This window comes from Mus caroli, unplaced genomic scaffold (assembly GCF_978045245.1).
Source record: "Mus caroli unplaced genomic scaffold, Mus_caroli_1 scaffold_10, whole genome shotgun sequence".
Classification (NCBI taxonomy): Eukaryota; Metazoa; Chordata; class Mammalia; order Rodentia; family Muridae; genus Mus; species Mus caroli.
The window spans coordinates 38,548,956-38,568,287 of record NW_028227265.1 but is presented as its reverse complement, the minus strand read 5'-3'; the positions used below and the strand labels follow the sequence as shown (position 1 = coordinate 38,568,287).

At 39.6% G+C, this 19,332-nt stretch overlaps 1 protein-coding gene across 9 annotated transcripts in view; it reads left to right on the top strand.

Moving 5' to 3' along the window:
- The window catches only part of Chd9 (chromodomain helicase DNA binding protein 9), a 234,216-nt gene that overhangs the window by 118,508 nt on the left and 96,376 nt on the right, over positions 1–19,332 (top strand). For 6 of the 9 annotated variants that reach the window (XM_029480616.2, XM_029480617.2, XM_029480612.2 and 3 more), the window contains one exon: positions 18,551–18,882. In XM_029480616.2, the coding sequence (XP_029336476.1) occupies positions 18,551–18,882 (332 nt within the window). Of the gene's footprint in view, positions 1–16,549; positions 17,467–17,526; positions 17,829–18,550; positions 18,883–19,332 lie in introns of those variants that run through there. The other 3 variants (XM_029480620.2, XM_029480618.2, XM_029480621.2) reach the window with 3 other exon arrangements.

Sequence of the window (19,332 nt, the reverse complement as noted above, 5' to 3'; positions counted from 1 at the left end):
GAGGATGAAAGAAATTGAAGAACGCACCAGCTGATGGGAAGACCTCCTATGTGTGTCTAGAACTGATATGAGGTGGTTTATATAGACATCTCACCAGTGGCTAAAAGCTCACAGATGTTTGCTTCAGCAGTTGAGGCTCTGCTTTAACTCCTACCAACTCAAGGAGCTTCTCTGAACTAGGCATGGTGGCACACATGTTTTAATTCCAACACTCAAGAAGGAGGAGCTCTGTGAGTTCCAGGAAAGTCTGGGCTACATAGAGAGACCCTGTCTCAAAACTTAAAAGAAAGCAGCAGCTTCTCTATCCAAGGTTGAGAGCATCGTGAATCTGTGGATATAAACACAAAGTGTTTATCCTTAGTTCATCAGGGAGAGCAAGTAAAACTGCTTTTCTATTTCATCTCTCCTATGGGGAGTAGGTAAGAAAGCAAGTGACAGCAACTGCTGAAGAGCAGACGGAGAGAAGGGACCTTCATTACTATTGATCAGAGTGTCAGCTGCTGTGGCACTGTGGAAATCTCATAAAAAGAACAAAACAAAACTAGTTCGAGCTCTCATCTGACCCAGCTCTACTTCCCTGGGCATACACTCACAAGACTCTCACCACAGAGATGTTGTGACCATGTGGTCTTAAGTTGCTCCTCCTGTATTTCACCGTGAGGCTTGATGCTAATTGTGGGGTTTGCATAGATGTCCTATTTGGCAAATTGTTGGCTACTCCCTTCTAGTCCTTTTTTTTTTTTTCCAGATAGAGACTTACTTTCTCTTTCTTTCTTTCGTTCGTTCTTTCTTTCTTTCTTTCTTTCTTTCCTTTAATGTTCTTTTTTTATTGGGTATTTATTTCATTTACATTTCCAATGCTATCCCAAAAGTCCCCCACATGCTCCCCAACCCACCCACTCCCACTTCTTGGCCCTGTCATTCCCCTGTACTGAGGCATATAAAGTTTGCACGACCAATGGGCCTTTCTTTCCACTGATGGCCGACTAGGCCATCTTCTGATTCATATGCAGCTAGAGACACGAGCTTCGGGGGGAGGGGGGTACTGGTTAGTTCATATTGTTGTTCCACCTATAGGATTGCAGGTCCTTTTAGCTCCTTGGGTACTTTCTCTAGCTCCTCCATTGGGGGCCCTGTGATCCATCCAATAGCTGACTGTGAGCATCCACTTATGTGTTTCCTAGGCCCCGGCATAGTCTCACAAGAGACAGCTCTATCTGGGTCCTTTCAGCAAAATCTTGCTAATGTATGCAATGGTGTCAGTGTTTGGAAGCTGATTATGGGATGGATCCCCGGATATGGCAGTCTTTAGATGGTCCATCCTTTCGTCACAGCTCCAAACTTTGTCTCTGTAACTCCTTCCATGGGCGTTTTGTTCCCAATTCTAAGAAGGGGCAAAGTGTCCACACTTTGTTCTTAGTTCTTCTTGAGTTTCATGCATTTAACAAATTGTATCTTATATCTTGGGTATCCTAAGTTTCTGGGCTAATACCCACTTATCAGTGAGTACATATTGTTTGAGTTCTTTTGTGATTGGGTTACCTCACTCAGGATGATGCCCTCCAGGTCCATCCATTTGCCTAGGAATTTCATAAATTCATTCTTTTTAATAACTGAGTAGTACTCCATTGTGTAAATGTACCACATTTTCTATATCCATTCTTCTGTTGAGGGGCATCTGGGTTCTTTCCAGCTTCTGGCTATTATAAATAAGGTTGCTATGAACATAGTGGAGCATGTGTCCTTCAAACCGGTTGGAACATCTTCTGGATATATGCTCAGGAGAGATATTGTGGGATCCTCCAGTAGTACTATGTCCAATTTTCTGAAGAACCGCCAGACTGATTTCCAGAGTGGTTGTACAAGCTTGCAATCCCACCAACAATGGAGGAGTGTTCCTCTTTCTCCACATCCTCGCCAGCATCTGCTGTCACCTGAATTTTTGATCTTAGACATTCTGACTGGTGTGAGGAGGAATCTCAGGGTTGTTTTGATTTGCATTTCCCTGATGATTAAAGATGTTGAACATTTTTTCAGGTGCTTCTCAGCCATTCGGTATTCCTCAGGTGAGAATTCTTCGTTCAGCTCTGAGCTGCATTTTTTAATGGGGTTATTTGATTTTCTTGAGTCCACCTTCTTGAGTTCTTTATATATATTGGATATTAGTCCCCTATCTGATTTAGGATAGGTAAATATCCTTTCCCAATCTGTTGGTGGTCTTTTTGTCTTATTGACTGTGTCTTTTGCCCTGCAGAAGCTTTGCAACTTTATGAGGTCTTATTTGTCGATTCTCTATCTTACAGCACAAGCCATTGCTGTTCTATTCAGGAATTTTTACCCTGTACCCATATCTTCGAGGCTTTTCCCTACTTTCTCCTCTATAAGTTTCAGTGTCTCTGGTTTTATCTGGAGTTCCTTAATCCACTTAGATTTGACCTTAGTACAAGGAAATAGGAATGAATCAATTCGCATTCTTCTACATGATAACTGCCAGTTGTGCCAGCACCATTTGTTGAAAATGCTGTCTTTTTTTTCCACTGGATGGTTTTAGCTCCCTTGTCAAATATCAAGTGACCATAGGTGTGTGGGTTCATCTCTGGGTCTTCAGTTCTGTTCCATTGGTCTACTTGTCTGTCGCTATACTAGTACCATGCAGTTTTTATCACAATTGCTCTGTAGTACACCTTTAGGTCAGGCATGGTGATTCCACCAGAGGTTCTTTTATCCTTGAGAAGAGTTTTTGTTATCCTAGGTTTTTTGTTATTCCAGATGAATCTGCCCTTTCTAATTTGTTGAAGAATTGAGTTGGAATTTTGATGGGGATTGCATTGAATCTGTAGATTGCTTTTGACTTGATAGCCATTTTTACTATATTGATCCTGCCAATCCATGAGCATGGGAGATCTTTCCATCTTCTGAGATCTTCTTTAATTTCTTTCTTCAGAGACTTGAAGTTCTTATCATACAGATCTTTCACTTCCTTAGTTAGAGTCACGCCCAGGTATTTTATATTATTTGTGACTATTGAAAAGGGTGTTGTTTCCCTAATTTCTTTCTCAGCCTGTTTATCCTTTGTGTACAGAAAGGCCATTGACTTGTTTGAGTTAATTTTATATCCAGCTACTTCATTGAAGCTTTTATCAGGCTTAGGAGTTCTCTGGTGGAATTTTTAGGGTCACTTATATATACTATCATATCATCCGCAAAAAGTGATATTTTGACTTCTTCCTTTCCAATTTGTATCCCCTTGATCTCCTTTTGTTGTCGAATTGCTCTGGCTAGGACTTCAAGTACTATATTGAATAGGTAGGGAGAAAGTGGGAAGCCTTGTCTAGTCCCTGATATTAGTGGGATTGCTTCTAGCTTCTTATCATTTACTTTGATGCTGGCTACTGGTTTGCTGTAGATTGCTTTTATCATGTTTAGGTATGGGCCTTGAATTTCTGATCTTTCCATGACTTTTATCATGAATGGGTATTGGATTTTGTCAAATGCTTTCTCAGCATCTAACGAGATGATCATGTGGGTTTTGTTTTTGAGTTTGTTTATATAGTGGATTACTTTGATGGATTTTCGTATATTGAACCATCCTGCATCCCTGGGATGAAACCTACTTGGTCATGACGGATAATTGTTCTGATGTGTTCTTGGCTTCAGTTTGCGAGGATTTTATTGAGTATTTTTGCATCGATATTCATAAGGGAAATTGGTCTGAAGTTCTCTTCCTCTGTTGGATCTTTGTGTGGTTTAGGTATCAGAGTAATTGTGGCTTCATAGAATGAGTTGGGTAGAGTACCTTCTATTTATATTTTGTGGAATATTTTGTGAAGAACTGGGATTAGAACTTCTTTGAAGGTCTGATAGAACTCTGCACTAAACCCATCTGGTCCTGGGCTTTTTTTGGTTGGGAGACTATTAATGACTGCTTCTATTTCTTTAGGGGATAAAGGACTGTTTAGATCATTAACCTGATCTTGATTTAACTTTGGTACCTGGTATCTGCGTAGAAACTTGTCCATTTCATCCAGGTTCTCCAGTTTTGTTGAGTATAGCCTTTTGTAGATCTGATGGTGTTTTCGATTTCTTCAGGATCTGTTGTTATGTCTCCCTTTTCATTTCTGATTTTGTTAAATAGGATGCTTTCCCTCTGCCCTCTAGTGAGTCTGGCTAAGGGTTTATTTATCTTGTTGATTTTCTCAAAGAACCAGCTCTTCGTTTGGTTGATTCTTTGAATAGTTCTTCTTGTTTCCACTTGGTTGATTTCTCCTCTGAGTTTGATTATTTCCTGCCTTCTATTCCTCTTGGGTGAATTTGCTTCCTTTGGTTCTAAAGCTTTTTGGTGTGTTGTCAAGCTGCTAATGTGTGCTCTCTCTAGTTTCCTTTTGGAGGCACTCAGAGCTATGAGTTTTCCTCTTAGAAATGCTTTCATTGTGTCCCATAAGTTTGGGTATGTTGTGGCTTCATTTTCATTGAACTCTAAAACGTCCTTAGTTTCTTTCTTTATTCCTTCCTTGACCAAGGTATCATTGAGAAGAGTGTTGTTCAGTTTCCACGTGAAGGTTGGCTTTCTATTATTTATTTTGTTATTGAAGATCAGCCTTAGTCCATAGTGATCTGATAGGATGCATGGGACAATTTTAATATTTTTGTATATGTTGAGGCTTGTTTTGTGACCAATTATGTGGTCAATTTTGGAGAAGGTGCCATGAGGTGCTGAGAAGAACGTATATCCTGTTGTTTTAGGATAAAATATTCTGTAGATATCGGTTAGATCCATTTGTTTAGTACCTTCTGTTAGTTTCACTGTGTCCCTGTTTAGTTTCTGTTTCCACGATCTGTCCATTGGTGAAAGTGGTGTGTTGAAGTCTCCCACTATTATTGTGTGAGGTGCAGTGTGTGCTTTGAGCTTTACTAATGTTTCTTTAGTGAATGTGGCTGCCCTTGCATTTGGAGCATAGATATTCAGAATTGAGAGTTCCTCTTGGAAGATTTTACCTTTGATGAGTATGAAGTGCCCCTCCTTGTCTTTTTTGATGACTTTGTTTTGGAAGTCAATTTTATTAGATATTAGAATGGCTACTCCAGCTTGTTTCTTCAGACCATTTGCTTGAAAAATTGTTTTCCAGCCTTTCATTCTGATGTAGTGTCTATCTTTTTCCCTGAGATGAGTTTCCTGTAAGCAGCAAAATGTTGGGTCCTGTTTGGACCAGTAAGCCAGTCTGTTAGTCTATGTCTGTTTATTGGTGAGTTGAGTCCATTGATAAGGAAAAGGAATTGTTGCTTCCTATTATTTTTGTTGTTAAAGTTGGCATTCTGTTCTTGTGGCTGGCTTCTTTTAGGTTTGTTGAGGGATTACCTTCTTGCTTTTTCTAGGACATGGTTTCTGTCCTTGTATTGGTTTTTTTCTGTTATTATCCTTTGAAGGGCGGGATTCCTGGAAAGATAATGTGTGAACTTGGTTCTGTTGTGGAATACTTTCGTTTTGTGGAATACTTTCGTTTCTCCATCTAAGGTAATTGAAAGTTTGGCTGGGTATAGTAGCCTGGGCTGGAATTTGTGTTCTCTTAGTGTCTGTATAACATCTGCCCAGGCTCTTCTGGCTTTCATAGTCTCTGGTGAAAAATCTGGTGTAATTCTGATAGGCTTGCCTTTATATGTTACTTGACCTTTTTCCCTTACTGCTTTTAATATTCTATCTTTATTTAGTGCATTTGTTGTTCCGATTATTATGTGTCGGGAGGAATTTCTTTTCTGGTTCAGTCTATTTGGAGTTCTGTAGGCTTCTTGTATGTTCGTGGGCATCTCTTTCTTTAGGTTTGGGAAGTTTTCTTCTATAATTTTGTTGAAGATATTTGCTGGTCCTTTGAGTTGAAAATATATAAAACTATAACATTCTCATCTACTTCTATTATCTGTAGGTTTGGTCTTCTCATTGTGTCCTGGATTTCCTGGACGTTTTGAATTAGGATCTTTTTGCATTTTCCATTTTCTTTGATTGTTGTGCTGATGTTCTCTATGGAATCTTCTGCACCTGAGATTCTCTCTTCCATCTCTTGTATTCTGTTGCTGATGCTCGAATCTATGGTTCCAGATTTCTTTCCTAGGGTTTCAATCTCCAGCATTGCCTCACTTTGGGTTTTCTTTATTGTGTCTACTTCCCTTTTTAGGTCTTGGATGGTTTTATTCAATTCCATCACCTGTTTGGTCATGTTTTCCTGCAATTCTTTAAGGGATTTTTATGCTTCCTCTTTAAGGTCTTCTACCTGTTTAGCAGTGTTCTCCTGTATTTCTTTAAGTGAGTTATTAAAGTCCTTCTTGATGTTCTCTACCATCATCCTGAGATATGCTTTTAAATCCGGGTCTAACTTTTCGGGTGTGTTGGGGTGCCCTGGACTGGGCAAAGTGGGAGTGCTGGGTTCTGATGATGGTGAGTGGTCTTGATTTCTGTTAGTAGGATTCTTAAGTTTGCCTTTTGACATCTGGTAATCTCTGGAGCTAGTTGTTATAGTTGTATTTGGTTAGAGTTTGTTCCTCAGGTGATTATGTTATCCTATATCAGCAGACCTGGGAGACTAGCTCTCTCCTCTGAGTTTTAGTGGTCAGAGCACTCTCTGCATGCAAGCTCTCCTCTTACAGGGAAGGTGCACAGATATCTGGCGTTGGAACTTCCCTCCTGGCCGAAGATGAAGGCCCAAAAGAGAACCTGTCCCAGAAGCTTTGTTGCTTTGGCCTGTCACAGAAGATGTTAGCTTCTGTAGTCCACGCTCTCACTTGTGCAGACTACTTTTGTTGGAGTCCCAGACCCAAGATGTCTTCCACTAATGCTGAGGCAAAGCCCTCCAGGGCCGGGTGGACACCCATCCTCTGGCCAGGAAGGTGCCCGGATGTCCGGAGCCTGAAAAGGGGGCTGCCTCAGAAGCTCTGTGGTTCCCGTCTGTCCCATAAGCTATTAGCTTCTTCTCTTCTAGTTTTAATTGCTGCATCATGAGTAGTTACATCATGAGGGATGGTGAATTTGAATATTTGTTTTCCCTTATCGCAAGATAGGATATAAAGCTTTCATGAGGCTCTTGCTAAGCTGTAGTCTGTGAATTAATTTTCAGATAGTAAATTAGGCTCGCAGGTTGGAATGATGGCTTAGTGCTTAAGAGCACTGTCCACTCTTTCAGAGGACCAGAGTATAGTTCCCAGGACCCCACATGGTGGCTCACAGTGATCCTGAACTCCAGTCCTGTGGCTTCCAATACCCCTTTCTGGCCAGGTTTGTTCAGACATGTATACAAACAAAACACCCATATTCATAAAATAAATCAATACAATTCAAAAGCAAAACCCAAACAAAATAAACAAAGTTCTAAAAAGGAGGGGATATCTCTCCTTTCCATTAAGAGAGAGACAGAGACAAAGACAGACAGACAGACAAAGGCAGATTAGGTTTGCATTCCTAAACTCTATCCTTCATGCTCAGTCTTCCTCCCTGTTCTCCATGCTCTATGTTCTCTATCCCCCATGCTCTCTTCTCTCTCTTTCCTCTATTAGCTGCTGGTTTTTGGTTGAGAGTAATTAGTGTCTACAGTCGACTTTTGGTCTGGAGTTTGTTTGATTTTGGTTTTGATCTGTGACTTTAATTCATTAGTTGTAACTGTTTACTTTTCTTTTGTTTTAATAGGCCATCTGGATGAGTGTATTAGTAAATGATGCAATTAATTAGAAAATATTTTTAACCTCTGGCCAGAAGTTAGTTGGAGACTTTCCCTCATATCTTAATGTAAAGGAGAAAAATATGTTTTGCTTTTAATAAGTAACATCAACAAAGTAGCTTAAAATTTTATATTGCGCGCGCGCGCGCACACACACACACACACACACACACACACATACACATACATGCACATACAGCTTCCTCTTGCATCTCCTGTTTTTGTTGTTGTTTTGAAATAGGGTCTCTCTATGTAGCCTTGGCCATCCTAGAACTTAGTATGTAGACCAGGCTAGCCTAGAACTCACAGAAATATGCCTGTCTCTGCCTCCTAAGTGCTGGAATTTAATGCAAGCATCAACACATCTGGCTGTGCTATATTTCTTTTAATGCTGTGTGATACCAGATTGTGTTTAATGTAATGGTTTAAAACAACACACTTCTTATCTCATTCTTTACTTGGGGCATGTACCTTGTCTTTTTTCCTCCCTTTCTCTTTTATTTTGAGATATTTTAAAAATTATTTTGCTAGACCACATGTGTGAGCATGTGAATGCACATGTGTTGGATGGGTGCATCATATGCCATGTTGTGGATATACAAGACAAAGGACAACTGTGTGAGTTGGTTCTCTCCTTCCACCATGTGATTCTGGGGATTGGACTCCGGTGTTCAGGTCTGGCAACAAGTTCCTTTTAACTCACTGGGTCCTTTTACCAGTTATTGAGATATTTTCTTTTTGGATAGCATTGGAAATGTAAATGAGGAAAATACCTAATAAAAAAATTTAATTCAAAAAAAGATAATTTAGATAATTGTAGATTCATATGCAATTTTAAGAAAAAGATACAGAGAATTCCAGTGTGCATTTATACTCAGTTTCTACAATGGTAGTTTTTGTTTGTTTGTTTTGTTTAAGATATGGCCTTATATGGCCCAGGACGGCTTTGAACTCCTTCTCGTCATCTTGTCTCTACCTCCAGAATGATGATCTTAGAGGTTTGCATCATCATGCTTAGCTAATGGTAGCATCATAAAAGTACAATATAATAAAGCAGAGCCGGCTAATAGACACAGCCCATTAATTTTATAGACTGTCTCAGTTTAACATGCTATCTATGATTGATTGGGTGACTTACAGTGCTGGGGACCAAACTAAGGCCTAATGCATTTTTAGGCAAGTTCTCTACCACTAAAGCTGTGTTTCCAGCCTACGTCATGGATTTCTATAAAGCTTTAACATTTGTAAATGAGTGAATAAATTCATTGACTTATCTATTTGTAGTCACTCATTACCACCAACAGCCTTAAGAGCATGCTTGTTATAACCATACCTCTTTCTCCTGTGTTCCTAATCCTTAGCAACCACTAATCTGTTAATTAATCTATTATATAGTTTTGCTACTTCAAGAAAGTTATACAGGCTGGACAGGGGTGGCACACATCTTTGATCCTAGCAATCAGGAGGCAGAAGCAGGCAGGTCTTTGTGAGTTAGAGGCCAGTCTGTTCTAGAGTTAGTTCCAGGACAGCCAGGGTTACACAAAGAAACCCTGTCTCAAAAAGACAAGAAGAGAAGGAGGAGGACGAGGACGAGGACGAGGAGGAGAGAATAAGAGTGTTGCACAAATGAAGTTACATAGTATGTATTTTTATAACCCAAATCCTTCCATCTAAATCACATAGTTTTGATGGCTAACTTTTTTTTTTTTTTTTTTTTTTGGCACCAACTCTACCTAAAATCCAAGATGTCTAACCCCTATCTGAAGAGAGGCAATCCTTTTAAAACATGAACTAGAAATCACAGACGGAGCAAAATTGATTGAACCCTGAGCTTCCTCCTCTACCTGCCAGGTGCTTGGATTGTAGCCCAACATGGCCAACAAGGCCAAATTTCTTACACAAATTGTGTAACTCAGAATTAACATTTAAGGGTTAAAAAGGTATATAGCCTTTGACAAATTGATCCACCTCATCCACTTGTTCTTTTACCACGTATCTTGTATTCAATGTGGCATGTGTTGCTTCAGGTGCATAGAACACAGTTCTCCAAAGAGCTCTCTTCCCTGATGTAAAACTTAAGCTTTTCCCCTTTGATTCTGCAGTGATCTTCTAGTCAAAATTTCCAAACTACTAGAGAACAAAATAGCCTCTGCTGAGTTGCCCTGCAGCCTTCCTAGTCTCCTGACGCCACCATTTCCTGACAGAAATGTCACTATTGCAATGATGAAGCACCATGCCCACAAGCAGCCTGGGGAGGAAAGGGTTATTTGGCTTCCACTTCCACTTCACTGTCAGTCATCCAAAGAAGTCAGGACTGGAACTCACACAGGGCAGGAGCCTGGAGTCCGGAGCTGTGCAGAGCCCATGGAGGTGTTGCTTACTGACTTGCACGTCCTGCCTTCTTATAGAACCCAGGACCCCCAGCCCAGGGATGGTACCACCCACAATGGGCTGGACCCTCACTCATTAAGAAAATGCCTTAAAGCTTTGGTTCTCAAACTTCCTAATGCTGCAACCCTTTAATACAATACCTGGTGGTGTGATGTCCCCCAACCATAAAATTACTTCATTGCTACTTCATAACCGTAATTTTGCTACTATTATGAAGCATAATGTAAATATCTGATATGTGACCCCCCAAGGGGGTTGTAGGTTGTAACCCACAGGGTGAGAACTGCTGCTCTCCAGGGTTGTGACCAGCCTGATTTTATGGATGCATTTTCTCAATTGAGGGTCAGACAACTGTAGCTTGTGTCAAGTTGACATACAACTGGCTAGTACACCTCTAAATGCAATGAACGCATTCAGTAACCTTTTAGAATAAGTTTTCAAAAATATTTGGACTAGGATCAATGTTAACTTCTGAACATATTCAGTAAATATTTCTGAACATGCATGGAAGGTCGTGGGACTCGGGTGATGGCTTGGTAGGTTAGAGCCCTCGATGTGCAAGTGTGAGAGCTGGATTCCAGTTCTCAGCACTCACATTGTCTCTTTATAGCTCAGTGTGACTATTCTCACCTGTAATCCCAACAGAAACGCGTGTGGCAGGGCTTACTGGCTGTCAGCTTTGAAAAATGATGAGCTAAAGGTTTATTTTAAGGTAATAAGGCAGAACATGATAGAGGACACCAGACATCTTCCTCTAACCTCTACACATACATGCATGCACACATAAAAAGATAACACCAATGTCTGACAAAACACCAGTCCATTTTCTTTATAAAGAATATTAGTTACTATTTTAAACTGATAGTTTATAATGAGATGATAGCTCAAACTTAAAAAAAACACCCTCGTACACAGGCAAACCATGGAGAATAATGACTATGATCTATCAAGGAAAGGACCCAGCACTCAAGAGGTGGAGGCAGGCAACTCTCTGAGTTTGAGGTTAGCCTGGTCTACAGAGGCTACACAGAAAAACCCTTTCTTGAGAAACCACTCTCAGGCTGGCCTTGAACTTGCAGAGATCCACCTGCTTCTGCTCTGGAGGGCTGGGATTAAGGTTGTATACCACTGCGTGCAGTTACTTATTCTTTTTTTATGTGTTTGTGGACCAGCATTATGTATGTATATTGTTTGTGGGATGTGCCCATAGAAACTAAAAGAGGGTGTTGAATTTTCTTTTCTTTTTTTTTTTTTAAACTTATTTATTTATTTTATGTATATAAGTACGCTATTAGGCACACCAGGAGAGGGCATCAGATCCCATTACAGATGGTTGTGAGTCACCAGGTGGTTGCTGGGAATTGAACTCAGGACCTCTGGAAGAGTAGTCAGTGCTCTTAACCCTTAAGCCATGTCTCCAGCCCAGGTTGTTGGGTTTTCTGTAATTGGAGTGACAGACAATTGTGAGCCATCATGAGGTTGCTGGGAGCCGAACCCAGGGCCTCTACAAGAGCACCAAGCACTTTTTTTGCCTGTTTGTTTTTGGTTTTGTTTTTAAGACAGGGTCACTCTGTGTAGCCCATGCTATCCTATAACTTGATCTGTAGACCAGACTGGCCTCAAACTCAGAGATCCTTCTGCCTCTCAGCCTCCTGAGTGCTAGGATTAAAGGCGTGTACCACCACCACACAAGCGCAACAGGCACTCAGCCTCATAACTTATTATTATTATTGTACAAGAATAACTTCTTGTGTTAAGAATGGGTTAATGGATTCAGAAGTTTTTGAATTTATTCTTTTTAGCAAGTAATGAACTTGATAAGTTTTTGTGATTTAATGTAATACATACTCTTCATTGGACACATTTAAAAAGTGATAGAAACAGTATATGAGATATATATGGTAAGATATATAGGGTGATTATATATATAGTTTTATAATATGCATGGCTAGTCAACGAAAAATTACAGGACTCTGGTATTGCAGTAGCTGTATGTACTGTTCTTTCTCAACTCCTCTCTTCTTCTTCCTTTGCTCCTTCTTTCCTCTTTTCCATCCTTACAAGTCCTCTGCCTTAGTCTTCTGAGGCACTCAGACTTTTATTTTTAAAGATAGGCTATGGAAAGAGTTACAGAGACAAAGTTCAGAGCAGAAACTGAAGGAATGATTGACCATCCAGAGACTGCCCCACCTGGGGATCCATCCCATAAACAACCACCAAACCCAGATACTATTGCAGATACCAACAAGAACTGGCTGACAGGAACCTGATATAGCTGTCTCCTGAGAGACTCTGCCAGTGCCTGACAAATACAGAAGTGGATGCTCACAGCCATCCATTGAATGGAGCACAGGGTCCCCAGTGAAGGAGCTAGAGAAAGGACCCAAGGAGCTGAAGGGGTTTGCAGCCCCATAGGATGAACAACAATATGAACTAACCAGTTCCCCCAGAGCTCCCTGGGACTAAACCACCAATCAAAGAAAACACATGGTGGGACTCATGGCTCTACCTGCATATGTAGCAGAGGATGGCCTTGTCGGTCATCAATAGGAGGAGAGGCCCTTGGTCCTGTGAAGGTTCTATGCCCTAATATAGGGGAACGTCAGAGCCAGGGAGCAGGAGTAGGTGAGTTGCTGAGCAGGTGGTTGGGGGAAGGAGACAGGGGATTTTCAGAGGGCAAACTAGGAAAGGGGATAACATTTGAAATATAAATAAAGAAAATATCTAATAAAAAATTAAAAAAAAAAAGATAGGCCTTACTACATAGCAGTTGACAGGGCTGGGACTTATTACATAGACCAGGCTAGTTACAAACCTGTCTTTCCTGCCTATATCTCCATGTGCTGAGATGATAGGTATGTACCAGCATCCTTGGTTCCTATCATTCTGTAATCCTTTATTGATTCTTTCATTCCCTCTGCATAAGGTCTAGATATATTTATCATAACACATATCACTTGATTTAACAATTTTTATTATTTTCCATGTGTTTAATTTTCTTGCCGTAGTAAACTACTTGTTATTTTAGAATATAACTTAAAGTGTAATTATGCTGTCATCTCACGAGTACACAGGAGTCAAGAATGAAGCCAGCCTTAGCAGCCTCCTATCATCTTGTACCAGTATCATCTTATCCTCCCATCTGCTCAGACTTTAGATTTTCTCAGGTGCTTAAACTGTATGCTCGGTTGACTTACACTGTCTGCTCAGCTGACTTGCTCAGATCAATAGACAGTGCCCATGCACTCATTGCACTTGGTGGAGAGCTTTTTAAAATTTCTCTTATTTCTTTTATGTTTTGTCCCCCATAGATTACTCTTCCAGTTGGGTCTGTATCCCATTCTTCACTTTCTCTCTTACAATTGCTTTGTGAAAGAAACAGACTCCTTGAATAGTTTTTCCAAATCCTGGAATGCGCTGATTTGTCTGGATTTTACTGGTACATCTATCATGTTCTTTTCCCTTGATTTTTCTTTCCTAAAGTTGGGCAAAATACTGTTGTCTTTCATAAACACGTTTAAGACTACTTGCTTGAGCTACCACATTGATAATTAAAATATAGACACTACTTTAAATAGTATTACTATATCACTATAAACTCAATGTTCTAACCCTAACAAGAAAAAAGCAATGTAATTGTTAGCTACTAGGGAAACCTGGATACTCCGATCACAAGATTAGCATTTGAACTTATAAATATGACAGTTTACAGATATGAAGAGAGGAAAGTGAAGTGATCGCTCCAGACAGAAACTCTGAAAATAAATCAACACAAAATGGAGGGAAATATTAGACATAAGTGTAATTTTTTTTCCTTGTTTAAAAGCAAGTCTCAGCTGGGTGTGGGAGTGTGGCACACACCTATAATTCGAGCTCTGAAGATGTCTAGGTAAGGCTAGCCTTGGCTAAAAATGAAAACGAGGACATCAGCTTACTGTTAACAACTAAAATACCTTTACATTTTGGCACCAAGTTATTATGGAATATTTGCTTTATATATTTACCTTTTGTGACTGGAGAAATTAATTCATTGGTTCTTTCTTTCATAATTTCACACTGGAGATTGAACCCAGGACATGAAGTACACTAAGCAAGGACCGTGCCACAGACCTCCAGAAAAACTGCAATGTATTCAAGAAACTTTACCTTATCTCATGGAACAAAGATTGCAGAGCCGATGTTCCATATCCTCAAATACTTTAAAATAACGACATTTTCCCACATGATCCCAATGTAGCAAATGGGAAGCTAATACAGCAAAGGCTGTAGAGGGGAGGAGAACAAACTGTAACTGAGGGGAGTCTGACAGGGTTTGATCAATGCAGACTGAGAAGTAGACAAAAATGATAACATTGTGTTTGTATTTTTATATAAATTGGAAAATTACTTTCACCTTATGGGGATATAATATAAAGTCTTGAATCCCAGTAGCAGAAGAACTGCTTGGTCACACACTCTCCTACTGATGAGATGAATTGCTAAGCAGCTATATAATGTTTCAGTAAGATAGTGCGAATTGCTAAGAAGCTTGTCAGAAAAGTTAGATGGCTTGGAAATTGTCCTTGATCTGTGACGAGAGCACTAAGGGAAATAAGGGGAGGAAAGACAGCAGCAGGGGATTCACTCTGTGTGTGTGTGTGTGTGTGTGTGTATAGTTCAAATATTGCCTTGCTCATGCTGATTAGGTTTTCAGTCATGTACCTAGGATCAACCCAGACTACTGTTTATTTAAGGTTCCAGTTCTAGTCTCCAGATCTTAGTGCTCACCATTTGAAACTCAGCATGAAAAGAATTACATTCACATACATTTTCTCTACTAGGTTTCCCATTTCTTTACCTTCTCTGATACCAGAGCTTGGTCCAGAAACCAGCTTTTGACTCTTCTTGCAGCTCAACCACATTGCATCCTTACCTAATTGATCTCTGCATCTTTAAAAGGGCATTGGAAAGAGTTTGTTTTTTTTTTTTAATCCATTCTAGCTTCATTATTACCAATCTGATATTTTGAGAAGACTGCTCACTTTTTTTTTTAAGTTGATCTCTATAAATTACTATGATTGAATTATTTCCCATATAGCATAGCTCAAAAGCATGGTCTCTTTAAAGAGGATGTCTTGTCTTCTAATCTATGCCCCCCTATCCAGTAGCAATGAGATCTTTAAATTTTTTAATTTCATTTTGTGTGTATGATTATTCTGTGTGCATGCATGTGTGTGTAGTGTGTATATTCCTAGTGCCTAGAAGCCAGAAGAGGACATTAGAACTCTTAGAGGAACAGGCTGTTGTGAACTGCTGGGAACTAAGTCAGAGTCCTTTGGAAGAGGAGTCAGTGAGTGGAGCCAGCTTTTAAATGCTGAGCCATCTCTCTAGCTCCCCTCAGTGGGACCCTTAAGCAAGTCACTTCTTTCATACAAGTGTCCCTATCTATAAATTAATAATTAACAGCAGTACAGAACCTAAACTGATCAGTCTTAAATGTCAACTGGGTCAATGCATGTGAACTATTAGGAACTGAGAGAATAGTGCTTGATGCCAAATAAGAAGTATTTTAGCTTATATCAATATTGTTGTGGTCATTTGCTCTTCTGTCCCTCTGTCCTTCTGTAACAACAGCCGTGTCTGTCCTCTCCAGTTTACTACCTCCATCTCTTTGTTAATGTTATTACCTGTTTTTTCTTCAGGATGAAATGAGTTACTATCCACAAATACTTAGAACACTGCCTGGCACTAACTAATTACTAAGTGAGACTGGGGCTCCTCTGCCTTGACTCTGCTCTCAATGCTGTCCAGATTGATTCTTCCAGGGTAGTTTGGAGAGTTTCATTTCTCTTGTAACCTTTAGTTTTCCCAACAAGAACTATGATAAAACACTGTTTTCGCACCAATATCAGATGACTTTTAAGGAACAGCTGTAAAGGGGGCATTAATACAAAGATAAAGCCTGGCAGTAGTGGCACACCTCTTTGATTCCAGCACTTGGGAAACAGAAGCAGGTAGATCTCAGTTCGAAGCCAGCAGCCTGGCTACAGAGCAAGTTCCAAAACAGCCAGAGCTATACAAAGAAAACCTTTCTTGAAAAAAATAAAAAAAATAAAACAACAACAGAAAAATAAATGTGGGTTATGAAGTAGTGAAGTTTTTTTTAACTATTTAAAGATATTGCTTACTAAGATAGTCTCTCACACTCTCTCTCTCTCTCTCTCTCTCTCTCTCTCTCTCTCTCACACACACACACCTATATAAAACTTTTATCAATGATCAAATTCAAGAGTCAGGTGTGGTGGCATATGCCTCTAACCTCAGGCACGCTAAGGCAGAGGCAAGTGAATTTCTGTGGGTTCCAGGACAGCAGAAGCTGACTCTGTCTCAGACAAGCAAACAAAACCAAAACAAATTCAAGTCAATTTATTTATTTTAACAAGACATTAAATTTAAATTTCATCTGTCATAGGTTTAAAACAATATGAAGGGGAAAGGCCAAAGAGATTGAGATTTTTGCTGGAGAATCAATAGGTTCATGGAGATAATAAAAAGAGTTTTATTTCTCAATTTAAAAAGAAACAGTTGTTTGCTTATTGCTGTGAAAAGAGACTTAATTGTGAACTAGTCACTTGTGAAGTGGTCATTTGCATGACCTGCTCTTTAACCCTTTGTTTATTGGCAGCTACTTTTTGTAGTTTAAATGTTTTATTATAATTTTGTGAAGAAAAGTATTTTTCTCTGCTAAAAACTGCATTGGATTAAAAAAAAAAATACTCAGCCACATAAGGCCATTTCTCCACTGTCTTAGTTCCCAGATGATTTAAAAAAGAAAAAAAAAAAGACAAAAAAACCCATACTTACATGGGTATTTTTAATGCGTTACTGTAGGGAGTGGCAGATTGAGAGTTAACGCCTTTCAGTGGGAAGAACAGTCCATTGGGGGTTAAACTGCAGAGTCTAATGGAATAATAACTGGTAGCACCATCTGCTGGCCTACTTCCGCAGAAGGAGTCAGTATTTTTAACGACATCTCTAATATTCATGCTGATGCGTTTTGATGCTTTGTGCATTCATTTCTTTCTGTGCTTTGTTGGAATCTGGCTATCTGCTTACAGCTATTGAGGAAAGAGCTCGTAGGAGGGCTTGCAGCCTTTATCCTAGCTAAAGAGGATGAACAGCAGACGTAAACTTGCCAAGGCAGGAATGTGTTGATAAATCAAAATGTGTATTTGTGGACGGCTGTGCATCTCTTGGTTGCAGCTTGCTAAATAGGCCATTTAGGAGTCTTCTTTCAATGCTTTTTCCTTGAGCACTGCCTGGGGTGGTGAAAAAGCAGAGGGCAAGCCTTTGTCTGACGCCAAAAATGTCTTCAGTGAAGAGGCCAAGAGGAAGGGTAAGTGAAGCCTGAATGAGTGGGAGGAGGAGGGGTTCTTTGGGCTAAAAGGCTAATGGGATTGAATAACCCTCCTCGTTACTGGCTGCTGCAGCGGCGGCAGGAGTCGCACTGCATCGCCATCTTGAGCTGGGTGCTGTTTTCTCAGCCTGGGCTATTTGTTGTCGTCTGTAGGCCTTAAGGTGGCATTTTAGAGACCGTGTCTAAGCCTTCCTTCTGTCCCCAGTGCTGTGACACTGCTCTGACACCTTGATGAGGCAGGTATAGAAAAGACACCCAGTAGAACACACTGGAATCGGCATGAAAATGTGCTTGGAAATTCCTGGGTTTTTTCTCTGCTGTAGTCACAGGCATGTTTACGGGTAAGAACCTAGCAAAACTGATCTAAGCCTATATGAACGAATGTGTGTTTGGAGAGGAAATTCTTTTAAAATGTTCTTGGTCTGTTTCCTGTGAGACTGCTAAAATATTAATAATTGTAATATAAAACCGAAAAGCTTGTTTCTTTCTAAAATAGCTTGAGTAAAATTATAATAAAGAAAAAAAATCCACATTTAACTCTTTCATGAGAAAACTAAAACTTTCTTTGATTTTAGATAAGAGAATGCCTGTTTACTAACTAGCTAGCTGCTGCCTTAAAATAATTTTGTGTTCTCTTTCTCGTCTTAAAACAGGGTTTTTCTTTTTCTAAGGAGAAGTGATTCTAAGTTACAATAGCTATTTTTTTAATTTATTAATTTTGAGTTTTGGAAGAAAGATGAAAGAAAAGACTTTCATCCTTAGTGTAAATAATAATTACAGGACAAACTTTGAAATAACTCTATTTCTATGGTAAAATCTGAAACCTAAGAATGCATTAGGAACATCAGCCAATCTGTCTCCCCTTAACCTTTATTTGCAAGTAAGTAGCTGAGCTGTGCTCTGTCCTAACTTCCAGGCGAGCAGAGCCTCACCACCTCTGTTTGTGTCACTCACATGTCGGCTCTGTCATTTTACTGCTGTTTAACTTAAATTTTTCAGACATTATGTCAGTTTTTAAAAATATACTTTGGTATATTCTATTTATAATTTTTCTTTTCTTTAGCCTCCATCTTCCAAGAAGAGTGATGGTTCTGGGACATACACTAAGCTGCAGAATACCCAGGTGAGGGTCATGTCTGAGAAGAAGCCACGAAAAAGGGTGGAATCAGAAAGCAAGCAAGAAAAGGCTAATCGTATAATATCAGAGGCCATAGCAAGAGCAAAGGAACGAGGGGAACGTAATATTCCACGAGTAATGAGCCCTGAGAACTTTCCTAGTGCTTCAGTCGAAGGGAAAGAAGAAAAGAGAGGTCGGAGGATGAAATCTAAGCCAAAAGACAGAGACAACAAAAAACCAAAAACATGTTCTAAGTTGAAAGAGAAGACAAAAATTGGGTAAGTTGATTATTAATTAAATGTAATGTTTTCCAGGTCCTGCTGAGGTCCAGCCTCTTTCTGCTGTTGGTTTGAGTGTGGACTCCATTGCTGTCTGCTGTGTGCATTTTATTTCCATTTTCAGTGAATTAGGTAATAGTCTAGGGTCTCCCAATATTACTTTTCTCTTAACACAGTGTTTTGTATTAATAAAACAAAATGTGCAAGGGAAAGGACTAAATATCCACATTTTTTGTAACAGTTCATTAGTCACTTTCTTTAAAGACATTTGAAATTCTTCCACTATTTCTTTATTTTCAAATGGCATTGTAACTTACATGGCATCTAATAGTTTAAAACATAATAGAGAATATTTTCTCAGAAAACCCAACCGCTCAAAACTCTGGGCTGTTGGTAGGGAGTTCCAATAGACGTTTACTGATTTACTTTGTGTCATAAGGAAGCCAGGTG